At 43.5% G+C, this 20,049-nt stretch overlaps 1 protein-coding gene across 2 annotated transcripts in view; it reads right to left on the minus strand.

Annotated features, from left to right (window-relative positions):
* The window catches only part of hbs1l (HBS1-like translational GTPase), a 208,211-nt gene that overhangs the window by 11,285 nt on the left and 176,877 nt on the right, over positions 1–20,049 (minus strand). For both annotated transcript variants that reach the window (XM_038799399.1, XM_038799398.1), the window contains 6 exons: positions 12,591–12,737; positions 12,395–12,469; positions 11,589–11,706; positions 11,330–11,398; positions 7,786–7,890; positions 2,877–2,967 (listed from right to left, as the gene is read on the minus strand). In XM_038799399.1, the coding sequence (XP_038655327.1) occupies positions 2,877–2,967; positions 7,786–7,890; positions 11,330–11,398; positions 11,589–11,706; positions 12,395–12,469; positions 12,591–12,737 (605 nt within the window). The remainder of the gene's footprint in view (positions 1–2,876; positions 2,968–7,785; positions 7,891–11,329; positions 11,399–11,588; positions 11,707–12,394; positions 12,470–12,590; positions 12,738–20,049) is intronic.

Here is a 20,049-nt window from a genome sequence, read left to right on the forward strand (position 1 = left end):
ATAAAAGTCCAATGAAAAACGAGTGTGAGGCACTCCAGATCTTAATCGGATGCAGTCCAAAAGATGAAGTTACCCCATAACGGGTTATCTGACTTAGAGACCACAAAGATTACTGTTGTGGGAAGTGGGAATCAAAACTTGATGCAGCATAGGGTCAATGTACATTATTGGGGCTGAATAGCTGCTCGGAATCTGCCTGCAAGGTATCAGAGTGCCTGATGCAATTTTATACTCCGATACAGAGTGGGATAGGAAGAGGCACTTGGAGTAGGAGATTTTTGTGGAATATAAATACACAGATCAATTGCTTGAATGGCTTGTTTTTGTGTTATAAACACAATGTGTAATTTTATGGTATTGATTACCAAAACCAGAAATAATGCTTCATTAACAAATGTCATCCGTCATCTCAATACGCATAGAAATTAGTTTATTTAAATAAACAGACTGAATGTGTTTTGAGTAATGTTCAACAAGTACTTCTCATTAACAGTGCAAACTGCCTTCTTTAAACAAATTGTGAACTCTCCACCAAACTCAAAACTGAATAGTAAAAATGTTTATGGAAATGCTACTGTGGGCAAGTTGATCCAACGCTACTCAACCATATATTAAGCACCAATTGCGATGTTATATTTTTTAAAGATTGGGATTTTAAAAAAAATAGTGAATGCTGTATAGTTCAAAGTAATGTTCAGTAAGTTCTGTTCACTAATGATTTGAATATAAATACCTAAGATTCATTTTAAAATTCATTTTTATGGGATGTGGGCTTCACTGGCGAGGCCAGTCTTTGTTGCCCATCCCTAATGGCCCTTGAGAATCATAGAATTAACAGAAAGAGGCCATTCGGCCCATTGAGTCTGCACTAGTTCTTGGAAAGAGCATTCTACTCAAACCCACGCCTCCACCAAATCCCTGTAACCCCACTTAACCTTACTGGAAACTAAGGGCAATTTATCATGGCCACCCACCTAACCTGCACTTCTTTGGACTGTGGGAGGAAACCGGAGCACTCGAAGGAAACCCACGCAGACACGAGGAGAACGTGCAGACTCCGCACAGACAGTGACCCAAGCGGGAATCGAACCTGGGACCCTGGAACTGTGAAGCAACTGTGCTAACCACTGTGCTACCGTGGTGGTGAGTTGCCTTCTTGATCCAATGCAGTCCTTGTGATATGGGTACACTTGCTGTGCTATTAGGCAGGAAGTTCCAGGATACCCCACTCCCGGGATCCACCCGGCACGCAACGCCTCGCGCGATTCAGCGCAATCTCCCGAGATGCTGCAAGGAGAATCCTGCCTGCAATGGGCAGGATAGGTTTTTGGCAAATCTGCATATTAGAGCGAGGCAGAAAGCCTTACTTTAATGTGCAAATTTCCAAGATACCTGAGGCTTTGGGATTCAATCCCTTCGCCTCGGGGACCTCAGGCAGGCACCGTTTGGTACTAGTCCCCACAAACGGGGACCCAACTCAACGGCACTCGTGGGGCTCTCCAAGGGGATCGGAGATCCCAGTTGCATGCCGTTTGAGCAGGGTGCTGCCTTGGCACTGCTGGTGCCGCCTGGGTACCCTGGCAGTGCCACCGTGTGCTATATTGGCACTGCCAAGGTGCCACTGCCAGGAGCACTGCTAAGGTGGCATTTTGTGTGCACATACGATTGGGCTGGGGTTGCCCACCTTGGGTGTTTTCGGGGTGGGGGGGGGGGGGGGTGTTAGGAGTGCAGGGGAATCTCCCATGTTGCATCCGGGGTGTGGGGAGGTCCAGGATATTTATTTTGTGGGCCACGGAGATCGGGAATAGCGTACCGATCTTGCGCTAGAACGGGGAGATCCAGCGAGCGGAGCTCCCCGTTGTAAAAAACGGGGCTATATGAAGCCTCGGCCGCGCACGTGTTTCTCGTGCACTGCTCACTAGGAGACTTTGTTCCCTTTTGGGAAGATCGAGCCCATAATTATCTATAGAACCGTAGTATTCCTACAGTGCAAGATACCATTCGGCCCTCTGAAAGAGCACCCCACCCAGGTCCACTCCCCCGTCCTATCCCGTAAACCCACCTAAGGTACACATCCTTAGACACTTGGGGGCAATTTAGCATGACCAATTCACTTAACCTGCACATCGTGAACTCAGCTCAGTCCATCACACAAACCTGCCTCCCATCCATTGACTCCATCTACACCTCCCACAGCCTGGAGAAAGCAGGCAGCATAATTAAAGAGCCCTCCCACCCAGCTTACTGACTCTTCCAGCTTCTTTCATCGGGCAGGATACAAAAGCTATCTCTTACCTAGTTTCTTTATATTTGCATGGATGTAATTTAGCTGCACCAAGGGCTTTATCCTCCCTCAGTTAAATTACTTGATCGACTATTTTCCTCTATTCTATGTTAAATGTCTCAATGTCCTTTTAGATGTCTTTTTCTTGTATTTCTGCTAAAAACTGAGACTAAATAAATTTAATATGTTTGCTATTTAATTGTCAGTAGTGATCTTTTGCATTCCTCATGGCCCTATCCTTCCTTTTATGTGTCTATAGGATATTTTATTATTTCTTTTCATACTTTGGTATTTTTATTCCATAATTGCATACTGTATTTCTAAACTTCTTTCCTAAGTCCTTTGCATTCCTCATTGTCATTCTCTCTTTTTTAATGTGCTTAATGTTTGCCTCTTTCTTTCGATTCAATTTTAACTTGATCTCTTTATTCATTTTTGGTATCTTGTCAGTTGGTTTATTCCTTTTCCTAAGTGGGATACATTCTTAAGCAAAATTTGAAAAATATATGTACATGTGTATGTTTGTGTTAAATGAAGGGAGCTGCAAAAATGGCATTCCTAAATGAGGATAGCAAAAAAAATAAAAACTTACTTTATTTTTATAATATCCACACCAGTCACAGTGAGAGTGACGTGATCCCCCGCTGCTGCCCAATCGAGTGGCACATCATGTAAGGTAATTCCTGGAAATGAGTAAATTTGTAACCCCATAGTCAGCTTTCTGGGTTATGACACAGAATGCAATATCAGTGAAATGTGCATTTAAAATGTTTTTAACTTTGGTTGACACTAATCTGAGTCATAATTTCCCAACATGAGTGTGCAGTATTGTAACGACCATTACATTACATCCTGCTTGTCCTGCTAGAACGTGAGAAAAGTGCATCAGATTTGCAAATGTTGCATAATGCTTCCAATTTGTATTTGAAAGTGGTCAAATTCATGAACAAAGTTTAAACTGTTCATGAAACCACTTTTTGTTCGTTACTGCGTTTTTCACATTTCACTAGTTCTTACGCAGCATTTCCTGATTGATATTTTAAAATTATTTTCTGTTACGCTTTTCATCAGATCACACTGTTTGGCAGCAAGTAACTGTTTGCTACCGTGTCACAAAAATACCACTTAACGTTTTAATAGCTAATGCCCGTTTATGGAGTTATGGCATAAATGAGTAAACCAAAGGAAACCTTAATGCTGTTAATATGAAGTGAATGTGCACCATGACCACACCTGATACCACAAACCTCACGCCGTTTATCACTAACCATCATTAAACCAGCATCAAACCTCTTTAAAAATCAGCACCTCTCCAGTGCAAAATTTGAAAACCTATAATTAAGAAACTAGTCAAATCCGATATAATATTTTACTTCAGACATTTCCGATCCCTAAATGATGATGAACAATTATGATTTCTCTACATGACTACATAGCACCTTCTTGTTGATTAACAGTTGAGCTTGAAGATTTTTCAGATGATGACACAATGAATCAAACACAGCAATGCATAAACAATTCAAGTAGAGAATAAAAATAAAATCAAAAAACATAACCAAATCTGACATACAAGCATCTTTCTGAATCAATGAATTGGCAGTAACCAATACGAAGGATCTTGCTAAACTAATGACAGGTTAGAATAATTTAAGATTTCTTTCAGTTGTTCTCGCTTTTTGTCCTTCTGATTACTAGATCAGCTAACATCAATATTCTGTTATTGCAAAGCTTTAAAATGCTGAACCCCACGTATTAAGGTAAAAATTTGCATTTTGTAATCATTGCGAATATATTCACTGAGTAATCGACAGTTGAGTTTTCTGGTCATTAAACATTACTTGGGAATATTGAGTTGCTTGGTGTGCAATCATATCTCCTTATCTAAAACTTTCTTCTGAGGTAGGCTTGGGTGAAAACGTTCATGCACAGGCAAAAATATTCCAGCACTTCCTACTTCCTTTGTCATCCAATACTGCTTCTTTGTCACAAAGCGCCAACACAGGTCAAATTAATATTGGCAAAGTGCTCAATAAACACTTGTGCAATTCTGTTAGAATACTGAGGACCTTTCATGGAGGGTTTAGTCCTGAAACAGTCAGAGAGGATCAGCTCCAAACATTCAGTTACAATGCCACAATAACAGGCTGCTGCAATAAAGCAATGGATTAATTGTCATCTCTGTTGTTACCTTGTAACAATACTCTGCAAGAGCAGTGCAAATAAAGTACCAATGACATGCAGAGAATGGTAGAAAACAGCTCTGATCCCACGGAATTCCGAGCTATTGATGTCAGCAGTGCTGCTGTCTCAGAGTCAAGCAAAGGCCAGCCACTTCTGCAGAAGGGGAGAGGAACATTATCAGACAGTCTCATGTGCTCTAAAGCAACACGCTTGTAAACCCATGAACGGGTCGACTGCAAGAGGCAAATGACCACAGGGTGGAGTCGGGGTGGAGGAGTGGAGAAAGTCGAGAGAAAATAAACTGAGGTCGGTACATCCGAACCACAAGCGCAAACCTAGTTTCACACAATTCCATCTGGCAGGGTATTTTAAAAATAATCCCTGGTACAAGTCCTAAATTTGTGAGACAGCGCATTGCACATCTGATATCTAGGATTGGAATCAACAGTGAGATATAACTGTCATGCAAATACATCAAAAAATGTAATGATGAAAACTGAAAGCACAAGAGTGTGATTTAACCCCTATTGGCTCAGCAGTTTCCTTGATAAGCATTTCCCAGAATGGATAAAGAAGTAACAACAACAAAACCTAACTTCCCACCACAAAAGAACACACATTCCAAAACATGATTTCCTGCTTCTAAATAAAGCTATTTGTGTAAAGGGCTTAAAATAATAAACTTTAATCAATTTCAAGCTCTAAAGCTGTCCATAAGATCAGAGGTCTTGTCATATTATCAAAGTCATCACTTTGAATCAGTGAGCAATACTTAAAACAGTGAGAACAGAATATGCTGCCGCCAACAATATTGAAGAAAGTTACACACTTTGGTTCATCCATCTTCACAGTTCCCTGATCGAATAGACATTGTACTGAATTAGCAAAAAAAGACTTCAGGAATCCATGGTAACAGATCTAGATACATGTGTATTTATGCAACACTAATAAGATACTAATGTTAAAAGGTAAACCTACTATTGCCTCAAATATATTCTACCACTAATGCTAAAAAAAACCATTCTTGGCATTCTTCTATATTTTTCACATCCAATTACAAAGTACTCTGGCATTTAGTGACCTCCTATGTAAATGAGGTGAGCCAAGATATCCTTACGTTCTTCAGAAGTCAATGCATGCATCAAATCAGTACCTTTTTTAAAATATAAATTTAGAGTACCCAATTCTTTTCTTCCAATTAAGGAGCAATTTAGTGTGGCCAATTCTCATATCCTGCACACCTTTGGGTTGTGGGCGTGAAAACACGGGGAGAATGTGCAAACTCCACACTGACAGTGACAGGATCAAATCCAGGTCCTCAGGACGGTGAGGCAGCCGTGCTAACCACAGCACGACCGTGCCGCCCATTCCACATCAGTACCTAAAACCAAAAACACACAAACTTCAAGTTTTCAGGGGTCAGTGAACTGTGTGAGAGTGTAGTCAACCATATTACAGCCAGTAATGGGATGGCAAGAATCCACCAGAATTTTTGTTATGTATCAGTGATCCATGCTACAAAGTTCATGGGCTGGATTCTCTGTTTTTGGGACTATGCCCCCACGCCGTCGTAAAAACTGTGGACTTTCACTCCAGAAAAACTGGCGTGAAAGGGCCACATATTTCCTAGCCCTGCAAGGGCCTAGCAGGGAACAAAAATTAAATCTAGCAGCTTTTGCTGCAGATACGGGCCCCCGCACTTCCGGGTTGGAGGCCACGCATGCGCACGGCAGCGGCCTCGCCGTGCTCCATGGCGGACTCAGAGCGCGGAGCTGGACATTAAAAATAGACCCCAGATCGGCCACGCGCCCGACCCTGACCGCCCGCCCAAACATTGCCCGGCCGCGTATAAGGCCCCCCCTGCCCCAACCAGGGTGGCCGCGGACTGAGTCCGCAGCCGCCACACTAATTTCCCGACCGGCAGGACCATGTTAGATCCACGCCGTTGGGACTTCGGCCGGTCGGGGACAAAGAATGGCGGGGTGGGCCTCCAGCATTGGCCACAGGTAGGTAATATGCGGCACGGCGTACTCTCTGAGTATGCCGCCTATCGGGGCCCGTAGAATCAGGGAACCAGCGCTGGTCCCGATTTTGTGCGCCAAAATGGATTCTCCGCCCCAGCGCCGGCTGCGATTTTGGCGTCGGGGTGCGGAGAATCCAGCCCCATATGTGTGGATGCCTCATTAAACACAGGATCAAGATTTGGTCATGGTGCAACCTCCCTCATGACTGTCTAGACTATTAACATTGATTGTCATGGTTCATGAACCATTGAACATGAATAAGCAACCGGAAGATCAGTGCCTGCACTGCCACACGAATGAGAGCCTGGGGATCAATTTCCATGGAGGTTCACCTGCTCGTCTGCTGTGACTTTGGTGGGAGACTCTTGGAAACCTGTTAAATCTGTGAAACAGTATGAACAACATTCCTACACCTCTTGCTTCTAAGATACAGCTGACAAAAAGGAAAACCAAAGCAAACATTCATCACCTTTGTCTTTAGGGAAAGAAAGCAACAGAGGAGATGGATTTGATGCAAGGACATACACACCTCTTAGATTCACAAAGCTGGCACTGGAACATAACTGGCTGTCACATTTAAGTTAGTTAAGTATTAGACAATAATAGTGCTAAAAGACATTAACAGACGATTTGGAGAACTGCCTACATAATGAGTGAGGCTTGGCTGAAACAGTGTACCAGTAATTGAGATAATGAATTGGGAATTTTTCTGTTTTTGGCTTAAAAGAAATATAGTGCATAATTACAAAACCCATGGTATTCTTCAACGTAATTCAAGTTCTAAATTAAATCAGTTATCACAGATTAAATGGATAAATCTGTACTTTGTGTCAATTTTAACAATTTGCCCTTCACCTTTAATTTATTTTAAGCACTTTACACCTGCCAATAATTATTTTGTTGCACTAGGAAAGCAGCTGTGCTTTCATTTTATTCCACTTAGTACGTGGGCATTTATTATTCACATCAAGCCTCAAAAATGTTAAACTATAAAACTTAAATGTACATAATTTTGGGGATGGAACCAGCTGCTGAATTTGAACAAACAAAATACTCCGACCACTCCCTCAGGTCATCATTTGAGAATGGAGTTATCTTACATTTGTCAAAATATGTATACCTATATTCTATTGCAAAATTTAGAGTTTCTATGAAATCATACATCATTTCATTCATAATTTCTTTCTCCCATTAAATTAAAAACTGCAATCTTGTTCAATCTAATTTTGATACTGACTGTACACCATTGCTCACTGCTCAGGATAATGCCCCAAAAGCATCTGCAATTGAACTTACCCTTAACAATGCAAGTTTCATTGGGAGGCATGACCAGCACTCGATCTCCAGTTTGAACATATCCAGCTTCAATTTTACCAGTAACACTGAATCCTGACCCTTGGTCTACAAAATGGGAATGATTCAATAAGTTATTGTGGAACACATAACTGCAGTGATGAAGAATTTAGATTGGATTTGCCAAAACAAAGAAAGCAATTTTGCACCTGTGATGCTAACAAACAGCCTCTGTAGCAAATGGAGCTTTTTAATGTTCTATCATTTAGCATAGTGAATCTAGATAAAGTGCTCCCTATCCAAACATGGAGGTTCAATGTCCCAAACTTATGATGCAAGCTTTCAGAGAGAAGATAAACCACTGCCAAATTCAACCTTCCTGCAAAAAGAAATGATGAATACAAACAGGCAGTCAATTCCTCTGCAGCACAGAGGGAAAATCAGAAACAACGTCACTGTCATTTCTGAATTTAACTTGGGTCAGACAGGTTTGATATATAAAAGCAATAGAAGATGAGCAAGTTACCATAGAAATGAATTGAGCTGTGTTTTTGTGACTGTAAACATACATTCTAATCAATATCTGTTCGGACACTTAGGATCCTGTCGCATTTAGTGTATTTATGCAGAAGCAATTGAACTTCAGACATATATGCAGTGCACTAAAAGTTAGATATTCTGGGAGTTATGACTAACTGGATGCAATTTTGTTTCTTCCTCCCTTTGTGGTGGTCTCTTGGGAACATGACCTGAGAAGTGGATCCGTTCTCAAGCTCTAGTGCCAAAATACTAGCTCTCTGAAGTTGTTTTCGCATAAACACAATCAAACTTATGTCTTACATAAGAGATGTCAAACTTGAAATGTCTGGAACAGCTCCGTTTGCATAATGGTGTTGAGTAATTCTCCATATGGGCTGTCTTAATAACATCAGAAGAAATGTGCTTAGTGTATTGGTCAGTCCTTAACCTGCCCGTGGGTGTCAGATTGTATAATCAACTTCTCAATTAAGTGTAATTCAAGATCCTCAAGCAAAGCCTGAAACGATGTGAATATCTGAGGTGATGCACTTAGGTAATGTTATTAGATCTGGTGTCTAACTATGACCCTAAAAAGTGCACTCTGCCAGATGTGATTCTTCAGGTCTGCTGATTATCAGTGTCCTTAAGAAATTCTATGGCACCCTAATGTAAAGGTGTCCTATTCCATCAACATGAAACTAAAATGTTTCATTTATCTTCTCCCTGCTCAATTATTCACAATGAGTATCGTTGACTTAGATGGAGACACGGTTCAAATATATCTGAGGCTATTGACAATACAAAGCTGGGTGGGGAAGCAAGCTGTGAGGACACAAAGAGGCTGAAGAATGATATCAACAGTGAAATGAAAATGAAAATCGCTTATTGTCACAAGTAGGCTTCAATAAAGTTACTGTGAAAAGCCCCTAGTCGCTACATTCCGGCGCCTGTCCGGGGAGGCTGGTACGGGACAGTTTCAGTGAGTGGGCAAAAAGGTGGCTGATATAGGTGGATTAAATTACCCCTTAATAATATATATACTTTTTAACTGTTAGTATTCCGAGGGATTTTTGAGCCCTTGTACCTTAAGGCACAGAAAGTTAACGTGCAAGTTCAGGAAGGAATTCATTGGGAGAACAAATGGCACATTAGCTTTAATTTCATGGGGTTGGATGTTTTGTGGCTATTATATACAGCTTTGGTAAGCCCATATCTGTAGTGCTCTGTGCTCCTCCTTACCTTTAAGGGAGTCCAACAAAGCTCACTAGATAGTTTTATCAGATGAGTTTTATCAGATGAGAGGGTTGTCCCTAGAATCATAGAATTTACAGTGCAGAAGGAGGCCATTCGGTCCATCGAGTCTGCTCTGGCCCTTGGAAAGAGCACCCTGCTTAAGACCACGCCTCCACCCTATCCCCGTAACCCAGTATCTCCACCTAAACTTTTGGACACTGAGGGGGAATTTATCATGGCCAAACTTCACACAGATAGTCACCCGAAGGCAGAATTGAATCCGGGCCCCTGGAGCTGTGAGGCAGCAGTGCTAACCACTATGCTGCCCTAGGAGAGGTTGAATTGTCCCCTACTCTGCAGTTTAGAAGAATAAGAGACAATTTCATTAAAACATATAAAGTTCTTGGAGGGTTTAATAGGATGGATGCTGAGAGGCTATTTCCCCTGGTTGTAGTGTCTTGAACTAGGAATCAAAATGAAAGGTCAGCCATCTAGGTTTGAGATGGGGAGAAATTTCTTCACTCAAAATCTAATTAAACGTTTGGAATTATTTATCTCAGAAGGCTGTGGATGTTCGGCTGTAGAGAACAAACAAGATTGAGATTGCTAGGTTTTTGGAAATTAAGGGGATCAAGTGACATGGGAATAAGGTGGAAAATGGAGTCCAAGTAGAAGAATGGCCATGCTCTTCTTGAACATTGCAAGTTTGAGGGGTTGTATGGTCAACACCTGCTCCTATTTCGGATGTTCCTGTTTTCTCTACTGTTCTATCTTCAACATTTTTGCAGTTACTTACAAATTTAAGGAAGAGGGTAAGTTTTCTTGCTTAGATTGCAAGTAAACTTCATCAGCTCTTTGAGAGAAACAAGGATGGCTCTTAAAAAAAACTAATAAAAATTTCCACTCACACCAGTAATGTAGATAATATTGAATACTCTCGAAGTTACTTACTCATGTCATGCTATCAAATTATGCACTAATTAAGCGGAATAAACTAATTTATGTTAAAAAGAACACTAATTCTTACACATGACTTGAACCTGTCCTGTTTCTGCAAAATTATTAAAAAAGCAGAGGTGGGGTTCTCCAGCTGGAAAAGGGAATCCCAACAGCAAGAGAATTCCAGCCCAGAAAACAATGCGTCCAGACTACAATTTGCTATGGACAACATTTTAAAAAGCTGCTAAAGTTGGCTGAAAACTTCGCAAGATGAGGTAAAAGATTCATAATGAAAAATTAGAAAATAATTTAAAAGGTAAAGTGACTAACCTAATGTTATGCTAAAGACATTGGGAAATAAGACAGATGTGATACAGTACGTTTCAGAACCTCAGACCACCTTAAGAACTTTACAGTCAATTAAGTGCCTTTGAAGTGCAGTCACTGTTGTAACATTGGACAAAATAGCAGTCAATTTGCACACAAAAGCTCCCTCAAACAGCATACTGACCAGATATTCTGTTATAGTGACGCTGATTGAGGGATAAATATTGGCCAGGTCACTGGGGATAACTCCCCCCACTGTTCTTCGAAATTATGCCGTAGGATTTATTTTGGTTCAAGGGGCTCAGTTTAAAGAAAGATAGCACATCTGACAGCGCAGCACTCTCTCAGTACTGTACTGAGTTTCAGTCAGGATTATTGTCTCTGGAGTGGGAGTTGAATCCGTGATTTTCTTCATGGGCAAGAGTGCTACCAACTGAGTCATGGAACAGCAAACTTGTCGTGCATACAGATATGTTCCATAGGATAAAATCAATGGGACAAGTAAAGCATTAAACTTTTAAACACAAACCTTTAAAAACATCAGCCACACACAATCTAAATGGCTTTTCCACCGGTCTTTGTGGTGACTTGAAAGAGTCTAAAAGAAAAATAAATATTGAAGTAGATACAGCCACCAATGTACCCACTTGAAATGAATGATTATATTTAACAAATAATCTTAATGTAATTGCATACCCCATTGAAATTAATGATCGTATTAACCTAATAAATTATAAGACAATTATAAATAGAATGAAGGAGGAAATAAAGTATCACATGATGCTGACCAATCTGCTCCAACAGGCTAGGTCCATTGTACCAGACTTTGAGTTCAGGTACTTGACTTCTGGTGATTAGATTCTCGCCATTCAGTCCCGCTGTAGGGATGTAAGCGACATCAGAATCCTAATAAAGGCAGAAGTCCAGAGATTATATACTGCAGATTTTACACTTTTGGAGCACGGGTTCTTGCTTGCAATCTTCATGATGAAGAAGAGCATCTCTTGTTCAATTACTTGCTTTATCCCAATTCATTAAAAAAACATTAAAATTAAGAAAATTAACATACATAGAAAGTAATAAAAATATTCCTATTGTGACATTAATCCTTTCATTGCACAATGAAAAAAGATCTGACAGACTAAAGGCTGAATTCCATTCAAGGGTGGAATATAATGCCAATTTGCACTTGGCATTATTTATCTTAAAAATAGATCAGCAGTAGCAAAAACACTTCAATAGAGGATAAGTCATCAAAATATACTTTAAATATTTGTAATTAAGAAAATCAAAACCTTTCTATGTGCTTTATTTTTGTGTGTTTTTAAACCTTCATTCATGTCTTCTGTTTTCACTGCTGCCACAGAAACTGAATTTTACTGTTAGTTCTCTCGCATGACTCAAAAAGGGAGCATCTTACAATGTGACGTTAAATTGGGATTTATAATGAAAGCACTAGTCAGCAGTGCCGTTAAAATGTGAGGCATTTAATTTTCTAGCGTATAAGTTATGCATCTGTTTATCTGACAAATTACTTTGTATTGCGACAGAGAAAAATGGAATATGGCAACCTCACTATAAATGGACATCTTACCTTGAAACCTGCTTGCTTCAAGAAATGTCCAAGTTTATTAGATATCTCTTTAAATCTTTCAGGTTGCCAATTCACCTGCAATGCCAACCAAAAACTGCCACCGTTAGACAAACAAACCATTTTCTCGTGAGACACAGGAAACTGTGGTATAAACTGTATTGAGGTAATGTGTTAGACATTGACTCATTAGAATTACCTGATCCATTTTATTAACAGCAACAGCCAACTGTGTTACGCCAAGCGAACGAACTAGCAATGCATGCTCTCTAGTCTGTCCACCAGCCTCAAATCCAGCCTCAAATTCTCCTCGGCTTGCATCTACAACTAGAATTGCTACATCAGCCTGGAGTTAAGGAAGAAAATTAAAAATACAAAGTTCACTTTAGTTAAATTTCCTGGCTTAAGAAAACACTTTTCTTTTACATTTTACAAAACATATCAAAATAGTTTTTGAAGATTTTATTAAATTCCAACTTTTGCGTGAGTTTTGTTTTTATGATAATTTCAAACTTGTTTTATTTTGCAAAACCAATTAGATAGGCTGAAAGGAGTAGAACGGGATGCACTAAGTGCCTTGATAAGCCAGAGAAAAGATTTAAATATTTGGTAATATTGCTCTGGCTAAGGATAGAGATGGACATGCACAAAAGGAAGGTCAGTATGATCTTGGATAGGGATCCTTAAGGTGGGCAGAGGGGTGGGAAAGGCTCCCGTATATTCTTCTTCACTGGTCAGAGCATCCTGGTGGAATGGATGCAGGAACCTCCATGAACTGCCCAACTTAGTTTGAGGTGGGCGCTGTTGCTCCACAGCGCCAGCGATATGGCTTCAATCCCTGGCTTGGGTCACTGTCTGTGCGGAGTCCGCATGTTCTCCCAGTGTCTGCGTGGGTTTCCTCTGGGTGCTCTGGTTTCCTCCCACAGTCCAGATGTGTGGATAAGGTGAATTGGTCACGCTAAGTTACCCCATAGTGTCCAAACATTAGGTAGGTTTCTGGGTTACGTGGATAGGGTGGAGGTGTGGGCTTAGGTAGGGTGCTCTTTCAGGGGCCGGGATAGACTCAATGGGCCAAATGGCCTCCTTCTGCACTGTAAATTCTATGATATGTGAAAGTAAGGATCTTCACATTGAAATAACTTTTGTACATGGTCTGGAAAGAAGGAAGGTGAGTGATAACCTTATAGAATAATTAAAAAGTAAATGAAAAAAGTTCATCTTCAATAGTACTTTAATTACCATAAATTAAACCACAAGTGGGAGACAAATTCAAACTAACAAATTACTAAATTATAATGAATGCCAGAAAGAGAAGCAGAAACAAAAACCTGGAATCTTTTAGGAAATAATTAGAAGCTGCTAGGTGGTGCCTTCAAAGTCTTACTGGACAGGCAAAAGACGTTGAGTGGCTTCCGAATAATTTGTGAAATAAATAGGCAAAGGGCATCGGTGACTTTAGAACGTTAGAAGGATATACATAAATATCAAAGAGTGACAATGGCATCAAATGATATGAGGGCATAGTTAATGTTGTTATCCAAACTTCAGTGACTGAATGCAAATCCTTTAACACAAAATGTTTGTAAATAATATATGCACCAAAAGTGGCAAATGGGAAAGCTAATGCATACTCAACTCCGCAATTTCATCTGGCTGAGTAGTTGTCCAATGTTCTGCTTTTGAGAACACTGAAAGGTGAGCACAACACTAATAGCTAATGGACTGTCTCATCCACCAGCTACTCTTGTTAACTCTGAACTCACCAGGTGATCATGAGGTTTACACAAGAGCAGGAATCAGGGACACGGGGCGGAATTCTCCGCAGTGGCGCCGGCGGCAACGTGTGCATGCGCGGTGGCCTCCTTCAACGCGCCAGCCCCGACACATGGCGCAGGAGTACAGTTGCCGGCGCGTAGGAAAAGAGGCCAGGGGACAGAGAGGCCGGCCCGCCGGTCAGTGGGCCCCAATCGTGGGCCAGGCCGCAATGGAGCCCCCCCCCCCCCCCCCCCCCCTCACAGGCCGCCACCCGATCCTTGCATGCAGAGTTCCCGCTGGCTGCGAGCCCTTCGGCCCATCCCGGGCCAAGAATCAGAGGGCCGGCCGCGTAGAGCAGCCCGTGACTAGCGCCGCGCCAACCACGCCGGCAGCAATGGCGCCGATTCTCTGCTCTGCTGAGAATCGCGTGCCCGGGGGGGGGGGGGGGGCTGGCCCGGTCGCAGGGATTCCTCGGTCCCAGGCTGAGAGAATCCCGGTCATGGTGTCAACTGGCAATCGGTTAACTTGCTGAGTAACTCATTCCATCTACTGTGTTTTGATCGTTCCAAGTTATATTTGACAATTAGTACCAGACTTCATAGTGTGAAAAATAGTGAATAAAATATATTTTACAGTATACTCGCTGTTTTCCTTCCTAATTTAATAATGATCTTTATTGTCACAAGTAGGCTTACATTAATACTACAATGAAGTTACTGGGAAAAGCACCTAGTCGCCACATTCCGGGGGTTGTTCGGGTACAGAGGGAGAATTCAGAATACCCAATTCACCTAACAGCATGTTTTTCGGGACTTGTGAGAGGCCACCGGAGCACCCGGAGGAAACCCACGCAGACACGGGGAGAACGTGCAGATTCCGCATAGACAGTGTCCCAAGTCGGGAATCGAACCCGGCACCCTGGCGTTGTGAAGCAACAGTGCTGCCGTGCTGCCCATCATTGATGTTTTTCTACTGTGAATCATTAATCAGTGTTGTGGATTTGAAGAGCCACATTACAAAACAGTTCTTGAAATTGGTGGTTTGTTTGAACAGAAATAAGTTTTACAGGAGGTATCTGATTGGTGTGCATTGCAGCTATGTTGCCAATAACATTGTTAAATACTGTGGCATCAGTTTACATGTTTACAGTCTACCCCTGCCACTTTGTTATTAACAAGCTGCAATAAATCAGAATAAGACAAGGACTTTGTATAGAATTGTGCATTTCACTTTGCTTCTTTCACTTCTGTTATGCTCATTACTCATAGTTTTCAGGTTTGCTAACTGGTACCTTTAATCACAGAATGGAAATATTGAGATAAAACTAATATACGACTGCACAGCATCAGCCAAACAATTCTATAGTGAAAATAAAGACAGTCTATAAATAGGAGGGATGAACAATACATATACTAACACTAATTTAGGTAACAAAATATAGTTTCTAGATACAGTACATTTTCGCATTATATACTGGACTGTTGCCTTTCTTTTAAAAAAAGACAGCAGTTGGTTTATGTCAAATGGGTGTCAAACTGAAAATGCAGATAACAAAGGCTGCCAAATTGCAGCATTGCTCAAGATTATCCTTTCATCCATTAATTGTGCTCCAGTATTTTATTCCACAGGAGGAACCTATTCTAATCCTGCTCTTCCAAAAATATTCTTTAATGTTCCTCTCTTCCAAATGCCTTTCTTTTAAAATAATTGTTGAAAATGCATCATTGTAGCCCTTATGCAAGCACGGTACATTCAAACATACAATGTCCATTTTAAATATATACATGAATGTGCTTCATTGAGTTCATTGCAAAAATAACTGATTCTGTTTCAACAATGGTTTTTGGCAAAGATTTCCAAACTATAAACCCATTGGACTTAATTTTCCCTGAGCAAACCTGCCTTGGGAGAATCAAATGGTAGGCATTGTGGAACCACGAACTTGAAATTGCCAGGCTATTCGTGCTGCCTGTCATTTTCCCCAAGGCAGGAAGTGTAGCACATTGCGACCCAAAATGCTTTGAAGGTGAGGGATGGTTCACTATTACTTGCTGCAAAATATTTACCCCAAATACATTTTACCCGTAGGTTGCTATTTTTGGGTCCTACAGTGACGGCCATGGAGTGAGCAGTCGCACATTTGATGGATCCTGCTCAAGGCAGTATATTTTGGTCTTTATCCTGGCCAAAGGGTGCAGGAGTGCCAAGAGAAGGTGAGGACGGGCTGGTGGATGGATCCACAAACTAGGAGTGGGGCAAGAAGAAAAGAGCTGCTGGAACAGGACAGTCTTCGGGGTGCACCGCAGGATGCGATGGCGGAGGGCAAGAGAGCTGCCCTGCCCGCCCAATGGTCAAACTCAACGGAGAATCTAGTGGAGTTCCTAAATGCAAAATCCTGGTCAGCAGAGGAAGGAGGCCCTGGCCAAGGTGGTGGAACCGATTAAGTCGGGGATCGAGAGAGTGGAGCAGAGACTGGAGTCCCAGGGCCGGGCGATCCAGAAGTGGAGGAGATGGTGGGTGAGCAGGAGGGGCTGTTGGCCTGATTGATGGCCGAAGTGGGGGTGATGCGGGAGACCCAAAAGAGGCTGAAGGAGAAGGTGGAGGATCTGGAGAATTGCTCCAGAAGACAAAACTCAAGGATCGTGGGGTGCCTGAAGGCATCGAAGGTGCAGAGGCAGGCACATATGTGGCCAAAGTTCTGGAGAAGCTGATGGGGAAGGGGACCTTTAACTGGCCCCTAGAAGTCAACCAGGCACACAGGACGTTGATGAGGAGGCCACAGGCGGGCGAACCGCCAAGGGCAATGATGGTGCGGTTGCACCACTTTCTGGACAAGGAGAAGATCCTCCAATGGGCAAAGCAGACTAGGAAATGTACCTGGGAAGGGAACGAACTGAGGACGTGCCAGGACTTGGGAGCAGAATTGACGAAGAGGAGGGCCAGGTTTAACCATGTCAAGGCTGCCCTTTTAAAAGGAGAGTGACATTCGGAGTGCTGTACCTGGTACGCCTCTGGGTGAATTCCAGAAGCATGAGTACTATTTCAGCATACCAGAGGAGGCAATGGAGTTTATGAGGGACAATGGACTGGGAGGACAGTAAGGACATCGTACTTTGGAGGAGTTTGTGTGTGTATTTGTTTTTGAAAGTTTTTTTTTCTTTGAAGAGTTTTTGTTGGTGGGCTTTTCATGGGGGAACACTTTTGTACTTATGTACTTTTGTTGCTTTTTAGGGGGGTATGGACGGTGGGGGGGGGGGTCGGAATTGAGGATGGCAGGGAAGTTGGAGGCTTTGGGCGGGGGCCACCATGCTAGCTGGGCGGGCTTGTTATCGGGAGTGAAGTGGGGTGCCGTCAGGAGGTAGGCGCAGGGGGGAGGAGATAGGGCTGATGTCTTGTATAAGGGTGAGGTTGCTGAAAAGGATGTGGCGCAGTTGGAAAAGGATCGATGACGGTGGACATCCGAGGATGGGCCTGGAGGGATGGGGGCTGGCCCAAAAAGGGATATGGCTGATCGGCAGGGAGCCCCCCAGCCAGGCTGGTCACGTGGAACTGAATGGGCCGGTCACGTGTGTTCTTGCGCCAAAGGAGTTAGAAGGCGGACATGTCCTTACTGCAGGAGACACGCTTAAAGATAGGGTTGAGGAAAGGATGAATGGAGCAGATGTTTCACTAGTGACTGGATATGAAGACAAGGGGCATGGCGTGAATAAGCGGGTGGCGTTCGAGGTGAGGAATATTGTGGCAGACTCGGGGGGAGGGGGGTTGGGGTTTGTGATGGTGAGTAGAAAGCTAGAGGGGTTGCTGGTGGTCCTCGTAAATGTCTATGCCCCAAATTGGTATGATGTAGGTTTCATGAGGCGGGTGCTGGGGAAAATGCCTCATTTGGACTCGCACCAGCTGATCATGGGGGGAGGATTTTAAAACGATTATAGGGCTGAGTTTGGACCAATCAAGCCGGAGGTCGATGAATGTGTTGGCAGTGGTGAAGGAGCTGAAGGGTTTATGGAGCACATTGGGATTGGGGGGAGGGGTAGCTGCCACGCTGTGAGAGGCGCTTAAGGCAGTGGTTTGGGGGAGTCTATCTCAATTCGGTCGCATAGGGAGAAAGCAGAGCGGGCAGAGATGGCAAGGATGGTAGATGAGACCCTGAGGGTGCATAGGAGGTATTCGGAGGCCCCGGAGGCAGGGCTGTTGAAGGAGAGGCAGAGGCTCCAGATGGAATTTGGGCTAGTGTCCACGGAGAAGATGGTGGGACGGTTAAGGAGGGCCAAAAGGGGCAGTGTATGAGTACGGAGGGAAGGCAAGCAGTATGCTGGCCCACTAGTTGAGGAAGCAAGAGGCGGCGAGGGTGATTGGCAGAATGAAGGACGATAAGGGTAGGGTGGTGTTGGACCGGGGGGGGGGGGGGGGGGGGGGGGGGGTGAATGGTGTGTTTGAGGCATTCGACAGGAGTTTATATGAGTCAGAGCCCCCAACCTGGAGGGAGGGGACGCGGAGGTTTGTGGACGGGCTGGAGTTTCCCAAGGTAGAGGAGGAGCTGGTTCAGTGATTGGAGGCCCCAAAAGGGTTGAGGGAGGTGATGGAGTGCTTGGGGGCAATGAGGCAGGGAAGACTCTGATCCGGACAGGTTACAGTGGATTTCTATAAAAGGTTTGGGGGGGCCTGGGACCACTGCTGGTGAGGGTGTATAATTAGGTAAGGGAGAGGGGGGAACTACCCGCTACATTGTCACAGGCTTCCATCTCCCTGATTCTGAAAAAGGACAAGGATCTGGAGCAGTGTGGATCATACCGCCCAATATCGTTACTGAACGTAGATGCCACGCTGTTGGAGAAGGTGTTGGCCTCGTGGATTGAGCGAGGCTGCTTAACGTAATTGTAATGCCTTCGGAGGGACAGGAGGTGGAAGTGGCGATGGACGTGGAGAAGGCGTTTGATTGGGTGGAGAGGGAGGTGCTGGGGAGGTTTGTGTTCGGGCAGGGTTTCTGGACCGGATCCAGTTTCTATACAAGACACCGGTCGCAAGTGTGCGGACGAACCGAATGAGTTTGAGATATTTTTGGCTGCATCGGGGACGAGGCAGGGGTGTCCTCTCTCTCCCCATTACTCTTAGGTTTGGCGTTAGAGCCGCTGGTAATGAAATGAAATGAAAAAATGAAAATCGCTTATTGTCACGAGTAGGCTTCAATGAAGTTACTGTGAAAAGCCCCTAGTCGCCACATTCCGGCGCCTGTCCAGGGAGGCTGGTACGGGAATCGAACCGTGCTGCTGGCCTGCTTGGTCTGCTTTAAAAGCCAGGGATTAGTCCTGTGAGCTAAACCAGCCCCTTAGGGCGTCGAGGGACTGGACTGTGATTGTGCCTGGGGTATGCTGAGCTGCTGCTATACATTTCGGACCCATTGAGTAGCACTGGGGAAATTATAGGGATTTTGGAGGAATGTGGCCGGTTATCCAGGTACAAGTTGAATATGGGAAGAGCAAGGTGTTCCCAATTGAGCCTAGAGGGCAGGAGAGGAGATATGGGGAGCTGTCATTCAAGGTAGTGGGAGCGGGTTTTAGATGCTTCAACATCCAGGTGACACGGGGCCAGGCACAGCTGCACAAGCGAACTTGACTAGATTGGTGGAGCAGATGAAGGGGGATTTTAAGAGGTGGGACTGCCGCTGTTGCTGGCGGTGTGGGTGCAGACAGTAAAAATAATGGTGGTGCCAAGGTTTCTGTTTATGTTTCAGAACCTCCAAATCTTCGTCCCAAAGTCGTTCTTCAAAAAGGTGAATGCACTGATCTCTGGGTTTATGCGGACAGGGAACACCCCACGGGTCAGGCAGGCTTTCCTGGAGCGGGGACGAGGGGGGTTGTGGAGGGCGCTGCCAAACATGATGAACTCCTACAAGGTGGCGGGCA

The sequence above is a fragment of the Scyliorhinus canicula genome, chromosome 6 (genome assembly GCF_902713615.1).
Source record: "Scyliorhinus canicula chromosome 6, sScyCan1.1, whole genome shotgun sequence".
Taxonomy (NCBI): Eukaryota; Metazoa; Chordata; class Chondrichthyes; order Carcharhiniformes; family Scyliorhinidae; genus Scyliorhinus; species Scyliorhinus canicula.